Source organism: Temnothorax americanus, unplaced genomic scaffold, assembly GCF_048541705.1.
Source record: "Temnothorax americanus isolate GAGA-0224 unplaced genomic scaffold, ASM4854170v1 Scaffold129, whole genome shotgun sequence".
Classification (NCBI taxonomy): Eukaryota; Metazoa; Arthropoda; class Insecta; order Hymenoptera; family Formicidae; genus Temnothorax; species Temnothorax americanus.
Window position 1 is genome coordinate 243,284 of NW_027509263.1, and position 9,217 is coordinate 252,500.

Here is a 9,217-nt window from a genome sequence, read left to right on the forward strand (position 1 = left end):
CCTTTCCCTCACCGTGCTCACTTCTCACTCGCCACACTCTCTCACTCGCTCTATCTCTCACACTCGCACTTCGCTTTTCGCTCGCAAAAATCGCCAACTCACACCTAACCAACCGGAAACGGAAGTCCTCAAACTTATTTATTAGTAAGATGTTAAAGAGTAAAGATTACGTTTAACAGTAAAACATTTAAAGTATTTTCGAAATCGCCGCCGTTTTGTTAAATTCTTCTTGCGTGCCAATAGGTCTACGATAAACTAAAGACTTCATCCAACCCCATAAAAAATGGTCTAATAGTGTTAGACTATTTTCTATGGAGTTGGATAAAGTCTTTAGTTTATTGTAGACTTAGTGGCACGCAAGAATAATTAAGAAATCGCATAATGGAAGCTACAGCAACTATTTGGAATAATCCTGCACTGATACCAGAGAAACATGGATACATATATGATGCTGAATGCTGCATTCAACAAAACGACGGCCACGTCGAAAATATACTTTAAATATGTTTTACTGTTGAACATAATTTTTATTCTATTTTACTAATAAATAAGTTTGGGACATGGGTTTATATAAATTTTTCTGTTTATTTTCACCTAGAAAATATTTCCCTAAAATAGTGCCGTGCAATTCTGAAAAAAATATCTTGTATATGTTTAATAAATAGATTTTTATTTCATTTTTCTGTAGGTAATTCCATTGTAATTTTACATAAATACTAAGACGTATAAGATGGACTTAAAATCAAAGCATAAAAACTTGGCATGCCCGGTTTGCATTTAATCAAATCAGAAGATGTTTATGACATTAAATTTATTTAAAATAGCTATTAAATATAATTACATTATATATATTTAAAACAGTTATTAAATATTAATGAGATTTTATATATATATTAAATATTGAAAATTTAGGAAAAACTTTTTTTGTTTATTATTCTTCTGTATATAGAGTATTATGTTTTCTTTTTTCTATCTAGTATTAAATGTAAAGATAAAAGGAATGGAAGAAGAAAACATATAAGGACAAATCGTGTGATTAACATGTTGTATTTTATATATTTGGCGTAGTTTCGATTTTCATAATTTGATACATAATGTGTGGTCATATTATGTTCCTACAGGTCTTATGTAAGATGTGGCTAAAATCACTTTCATAATTATCCAAATAAAGGATCCATTGAAAGAGATATCTTCATGGGTAAATGAGTAGCTGAAAAAGCGAAATTTTTTCAAATTGTATACAATATGTTATTAAAAAATTATTATATTAAAAAATATTTAATTGCGATCCTATAAAGTATTTGTATATATTTTTATATAAATTTCAAAAAACTATATTAATATAATATAATTTATTTATAATATATATGTGTGCGCATATATGTGTTATAAAGGTATTTTTCAATGCTTTTATATATAAGTAAACATTTCTTTAATAAAGAAGATAGAGATTTTCACTATTTCTAAAGTAAAGGAAATAAATTGTGACAAATAAAGTTAAAATTTTATAGTTTGATTAAAAAGATTTGATGTATAGAAAAATAGTAATATTTTAAAATAATAAATTCATGAATAAATTATAATGTCAATATTGAGTGATTAACGAGAGAGATGATAATAGCTTGTCATGCCATGTCACAAAATATTAAAAATTCATTATTTCGCTATTATATTCTAATAGGTCCATTAGTAAGAAATTTCATTAGCAATATTGCATTGTAGTGTATTATAGTATATAGCGTATTATAGTTTAATTGCTAATTGGCATTAAATTATCTACGAATTAATGGTCACAAGCAAAAAATAGCCATTGGTAATGGCTGCTAGACAAAATTTCCAACCGATAGAAAATGTGTTTGTTAATAAATTCTGCTAAATTGAACCTCGTTACGTATCAATTTCCGAAAACAATATAATATAGTTATTATTATAGTAACATATTTATATTCATAATAAAAAAGAATCACGTTATTTTTTAATTCTAGAATAATTAGGGCTGAACAAATTGCAATATTATAGCGTTTTTGACTGGGCCGGGTTTCAACCCAACCTGAGTTGGGTTATGACGTCACATGCTGGAATAATCCAATTACAACCTAGAAGTAGAATCTGTGACGTCATAACCCAACTCGGGTTGGATTGAAACCCGGCCCAGTCGAAAACGCTATTACATAATTCGTTGGAGGACTAAAAAACACTTAAAAACAAAACTCGGTCGTCAAAAAGTTAGGCAAAAAAGAGCCTACAATTTTTCTTATAAAAATTGCAACTGTAACGAAATCAAGACGAAAAAAAGCTCACATATATAGAATGTCTCTTTTTTAGCACCTAATATATATAATCAAAAAATGTGTATGTGTGTGTGTGTGTGTGCTATGTCAGCTACGAAGATGAATCTCCAGATTTCTTGGCGGAAGCCATAGAAATTGATTTGCTTTATTAAATAAAGTATGGACTTTATATTTTTATGTGTTAAATAATTATAATACTTCCAAAAACTTTTAAGTGATATATTATAAATAAAATAATAGAATAAATGGCGCGCGCGTAGCGCGCGCCCTTGTGTTGTTCTAGTCCACTTTTAAAAAAGGCGTGTTAACTGAGTGAATTTCGTTTGTATCGAAAAATTGAAGCCTCTTTTCCGCGATGCCGATTGGTTATCTCGATTGATTGCCGCGCCGTAGCTTGCTTCATCCCGTGAGGGACTGTCATCGCGGAGTGTGGCGAGTTTCGTGCGTGTAGTGCGTCGTGTGTATCGTGATGTGACAGCTCGCGTCGTGTCGCGAAGTTAATATTATTTCACTTTTCCGCGATGCCGATTGGTTCTCTTGCTGCGCTTACTTCATTTGCAGCTGTCATTGTATATTTTGACAGTTGTGTGTATCAAGGGTTAATAGTGTAATAGTAATAGCATAATGTTAGCTAAATAGCGCGCGCGAAGCGCGCGTCTGTAGTGTCTAGTCCACTTTTAAAAAAAGCGCGTTAACTGAGTGAATTTCGTTTGTATCGAAAAATTGAAGCCTCTTTTCCGCGATGCCGATTGGTTATCTCGATTGATTGCCGCGCCGTAGCTTGCTTCCATCCCGTGTGGGACTGTCATCGCGGAGTGTGGCGAGTTTCGTGCGTGTAGTGCGTCGTGTGTGTCGTGATGTGACAGCTCGCGTCGTGTCGCGAGGTTAATCGTCCCGCGTCGTGTCGCAAGGTTAATATTATGTCACTTTTCCGCGATGCAGATTGGTTTTCTTGCTGCGCTTACTTCATTTGCAGCTGTCATTGTATATTTTGACAGTTGTGTGTATCAAGGGTTAATAGTGTAATAGTAATAGCATAATGTTAGCTAAATAGCGCGCGCGAAGCGCGCGTCTATAGTGTCTAGTATTGTAAACTGACTGTGTGTGTGTGTATGATTAAGATTATAATTTATAATATATAAATTTATAAAATATCAAATAGTTATAAGTTTATGAAATATGAAATTAATTTTTCTCGATGTTATTCTCTCTTCTTTAATTTCTAAAATCCCGCTCTTTCACTGCTGTCACGAAAAGATTTACGAAATTGTTAATATCTATTTTACCATTGAATTATAATCGTAGATGCATTTGATATAGTCATATGCTAACTGACATCCATCCATCGATTTCATTGCTGTGAAAATAGAAATTAAACACAAACAAATTATATATGAAATTTTTTATGGAAAACATTTAGGACTATTTTTTATTTTAATCATAAAATATTTTATTTAAAAAAATACATCAGTTTTGCTTACCAATTGAATGACATTTTTCCATCGCTTTTAAAATAAGTGATACAGAGTCCTCCTGTAACATGTGTTCCGCTATTTTTGAGAGAGCTTTTTCAACTATTTTGTCATTCTTCATCTGGAAAAAAGAGAAATATATATTGCTGTAAGTATTGATAAAAATCGTAAATGAGTTATGTAATTCGTTTCTTTTTTTTTTATTATTTTATTTGAATAAACAGCTATACATTTTTTCTTATGCACAAGTTTTTTTATCAATATCAATCAGTTTGTTGAGTATAAAATTTGACAGTTAACTATTTAACTAACATGGATGACATTGCTTTATTAATTTATTGGGAAATATACTGATTTCTTAATTAAGGTTTATAGAGAGACATCTAAATAGTCGTAACACTGATTTACACTGCGAGTACATCTCATTTCTATTTTTTAAACTAATTTAAAAAAATTTGAGAAATATTTATAGAAAATTACTAAAATTTTACTTACCACTTTTGTATTCAGCATCATACATTTGTAGTAACATTGCAATTTCCGATCAGATACGAAATTACCTTTGACTGCATTATCGGGCAACTCTATGCACAAATCGATATTAGAATCTTTCTGTATTCTTTATTTCCAATATATTATTTTTTAAATAAATTATTTTTTTATCTGCATATATTATAAAAAATGTTTATTATATATTTGCCCATACACACATATATTTATTATCTATTTTTATTATGTAACGTGCTTGAGTGAGAGAGAGAAAGAGAGAGAGAGAGAGAGAGAGAGAGAGAGGCCAGTAACTTGGTTTTAACAAATACCCCAATTTTCACGTATATTAAAACTTGTTTTTTAATATTAAATTTAAAGTTTTAGTTGTTTTTTTTAAATATTTAGTTTTAATTTATAATATAGATAATATATAAAATAATACAATACAAGAAATGTATCATAATATTTTAATATAATTTTTGGTATTTGATTTATTGTATATTTTAATATTAATCAAACATTACATATACTACATATTATTAAATTTTTATAATTTTTTTTTTAAATTAAAAGACATGATTATAAAATTGTATTACATAAAAATCTAAAGATCTTGACGGTTAGATACATTACATTTTGTAATATACGTAAGTTTGCAGTTTTTAATATGACATACTTGGATCCGTGCCCACCCTGTCAAGACAATGCTTCTTCACCGGTTGCAGAGCCTCCCTTATTTCGTCAAAGGACAATTTTTTCTGCGGAAATAAAAATAACTCAATGATAAATGGGCAAAAACGTGAGACATGAATGTTTAGGTTTAAACAAATATATATATATATATATATATATATATATTTATATATAAAAAATATATATATATATATATATATATATATATATATATATATATTATAAAATAAATACACCAATCTATTTTTACAAAATGATTTAAATATATTTCTCAAAAATTATGATATGAGAGAAATGTTAGTATTAATTTTATTATTTTTAATCACTAATGCACACACACACACACACACACACACACACACACACACACACACACACACACACACACACACACACACACACACACACACACACACACACACACACACACACACACACACACACACACACACACACACACACACACACACACACACACACACACACACACACACACACGGTAAAATTTGTAGAATTTGTAACATATTAAATACAATGTTAATTATAAATTTCTCTTAATTTTTTTCGGGTTATTTATTGATGTACTTACGCATCTTTCTTATTTTAAGAGACTTACACTCTCTGCATTTTGAAGATTCGCCATGAGCACACACGAAATGAAAAAAATTGTACCAGTGCCTTTCATTCTTATTCGTTGCATTTTATTAACCTTTTTGAATTCTTTTTTAACGCGATTAGGCCCCTTGATGAATCGCCACTGGGCCAACTTTTGCAAATCATATGCAAATACGTCTGTTTACTTTTATATACGGAAGTAAAATAGAAGGAGAACATTTAATATCGTGAGGTAACACAACCTAATACGTCTAAATTACCGTTTTGGCTGACGTAATTAAGGATACTTAACGCTAATATTGACACCCAAGTCTTATTATCATTGCCGAAGGTCGGATAACCACAGCATTATGCAAGTTACTTGCGGTCTCGCGATTATGTATTTGACGATGCAAAATGCATAAGGAAATAAGCGTCGAAAAACAAGATGATTTTTTCCACAGAAACAATTTTATTAATAATTATAACAGCTATAGTTTTTGTATAAGATTAATTTATTATCTGTAGCTTTATTTCTTCTACATACCTTTTTTTAATTATTATTTTTATTATAATATATATAAAATTTTTGTTTTTAAGCATTATTTTCTTGATTTTAATTTTATTCAATTTAGTTTTAAAGTTTTGATAATGAAAGTAAATAAGAAATTCTCAATAACTGTTGATTATGATTTAAAAATAAAATAATCACAAAAAGAAATTTGAAAGAAAACGAATCGCTAATTCAAAATATCAAAAGCTCTACGCCTTTTTTGTGTGTGATTTATATAATTTTTTATTATAAATATAATTTATATCATAAATATAATATAAGAGAATGTAATATTTTTACAGAGTTTAATTTATTGTTTTATGTTTATTAAAGTATTTGGGAACAATAAGAAGATTTCTGAAAACTGTATGTATTTATATTATTATATATTATTTGTTAACGAGAAGTATAATTTTAAACAAAAATAGACGTAGGGTTACGTCAACTGTCACTATTATTCAGCCAGAGACAGTTGACGTAGCCTTATGTCTATACTTTCCTTCGCTGAATACTTTAACATGAAATAGTGACAGTTGACGTAGTTCTACGTTGTTGCTTGCGGCACAGTTGTTACTGTGCCCGCGTTTCTTTTTTAGCTCAAAAATTTTTCTTTATAAGAAATTTCTCAAATTATTAGCATATAATAAATTGGTTTCCTTTAATTAATCAATTAAATTTAAAAGAATTATATATGAAATAGACGTAGGAAAGAGTAAAAAATATAATCAAATTAGTAAAAAATTAATAAAGATTAATAAAATTTAATTGATTAATTTTTAAGGTATATATAAACAAAAAACCACGTATTAGAACATTCTGAACACATTACCATATCAAGAAAATCGGTTATAAAAATTTCAATACCGGTTTCCAAAAAATCGGTAACAAAAAATTATACACATTATGGCAATTTCCGGGAAATTTTACTTTCTATATAATTCTTTAAGATTCGATCTGTCATACATGTGGCAATCCCCGAAAAATTTTACCTCTGCTTTCTATATAATTCTTTAAAATTTAATCCGTCCCCGAAAAATTAGAAAACTTTGAATTCTTGCAGAAATCGGTAACTTGAAGGGGTTACCGATTTTTGCCAAAGTAAATGCAAACCTTCCTTTAACGATATTCTATATAAGATTACATGTATAACTTTTCATTTTTTTAGAAATAAATTGGTAACCCCTTCAACGATTGATACCAAATTCAATATCAGCTTTCCTTTAGTGATAATCTATCCATCAAAAAATTCAGCTCAATATCACAAAATGTACGGAAATTAGAACAAACACGGAGATTTGTTAAAACAAAAATTGGTAACCCCTTCACTAATCATCACTAAATTTAATATCAACATTCCTTTAATAACACTCTATAAAACAATAATTTTTAATGAAACTCATAAAAACAAATTTCAGCTTAATATCACAAAATTTACGGAAAAGAGCAGTCATAGAGATTTGTTAAGATAGAAATCGATAACTCCTTTTGGAGACTTTAGAGACTTTAGAGAGAAAATGGGACTTTATAGGCTATCGAATAACACCTTATTTATTACTCGACTAGCTGGTTACTCGGGCTTCGCCCCGGTAACGGAAGACGTCCCGGTAACGAAAAACTATACACTCTTTAGTTTCTTCCGGAAAATTCTACCCTTATTTTATATGGTCTTAATACAAAATCTGTCCAGCCGTTTTTGAGTTATAAATGGTGTAACTAACCCGACTTTGTTTTATATATATTGATTATTAGATTCGAAAATATAACAAAAATTATAGCTATCATAGAGATTTGTTAAAATAGAAATCGGTAACCTTTTTTGGTTTATTTATTACTCTACGATTATTATTTTCGAAAATATAACAAGCAAATATACGCAACCGGTTTAAAAAAAATCGGTATTGAAAAATTAACCCCACCACCACCATTCCCGGAAAAATCTACCTCTGTTTCATATAAAATTCTAGTAAATTTGGTTTATTAACAAATGAGTAGGTCGCGGAAAACGAAAAAAATCGTTAACCCCTTTTGGAGACTTTATAGACTTTAGAGAAAAAATGAGACTATATAAGCTATCAAATGACAATTTATTTATTACTCTACGATTATTATTTTCGAAAATATATCAAAAAACTACACAACCGGTTTAAAAAAAATCGGTATCGAAAAATTCTCTCTCCTCCTCTTTTTTTAAAATTCGGTCTATTAACAAATGAGTAGTTTACGGTCAGACAGACAAACAGACATACAGACAGACGTCAGGTTCTTATAATAATTCCATTTCAAGAAAATCGGTTATAAAAAACCACCAAAATAAATTGCAGGAACATTTAGCTCACATCGAGAGCTTTCAAAAACTATATAATAAAGTATATTTTCCTTTAATACTTTTCGAGAAAAAACGTTGCAAGAAAACGTTGCATCTGTGCCTGAATTTACCTCCTTTTACTGTCGACAAAGACGTAGTTCTACGTTAAAATACATCAATCGACGCGGTAGGGTAACTGGGGGGAATATGCCAGTGTGGAGAATATGCCACTCGTTATGTTTAACAAAGCTACGACTAGGAGCGTTGTTGTAAATACTGTGAAATTGTTAAAAATATTTTATCTGACGTTTTGCCCAAGTTTTACTTACTTTCTGTCAGTATTATAGTTTTTATGGGGTAAGTACAGTATGACAAGTATGACAACGTGCTTTTTAGAATTTTTTTAGTGTTTTATATAAGATATTCTTCAAGCATTACACAATTTTTAACTCGATTAGCTTGTCGTTCTATTAATATTGGTTAGGATGAAAGTATTCAGTACGTCGCCGATTCGTTTTACTGGCAATCGTATAATACAGGCTCATTTTAATATAAAACTGCATCTTGGGGGAATATGCCACTACTTACAATTAGATAGGGGTAAAATGCCAGTACTGTTTACAGCTTCCTAACCCTAGTAGCAGGATACTGCTAGTATAGGTTAGGAGAAGCTGTAAACAATATAAATAAATATTTTGCTGTATAAATATTGAAAAAATGTTGAAAAAATGATGAAAAAATATTGAAAAATGTTAAATAAAGACGTTTATTTCATGCGCTAAGAATATTATAGGCTACGTACTTAATATTTTGCAAAATT

General features: G+C 29.4%; 1 protein-coding gene across 1 annotated transcript; it reads right to left on the bottom strand.

Moving 5' to 3' along the window:
- Nucleotides 1–1,031: 1,031 nt before the first annotated feature.
- Nucleotides 1,032–5,742, bottom strand: Obp6 (odorant binding protein 6). Its single transcript, XM_077399505.1, has 6 exons — nt 5,562–5,742; nt 4,929–5,010; nt 4,259–4,347; nt 3,773–3,884; nt 3,578–3,648; nt 1,032–1,210 (listed from the first exon to the last, which is right to left on the bottom strand). Exons 1-6 carry the CDS (start codon nt 5,643–5,645, stop codon nt 1,193–1,195), a joined length of 456 nt encoding a protein of 151 aa, XP_077255631.1. The 5' UTR covers nt 5,646–5,742; the 3' UTR covers nt 1,032–1,192.
- Nucleotides 5,743–9,217: the final 3,475 nt, after the last annotated feature.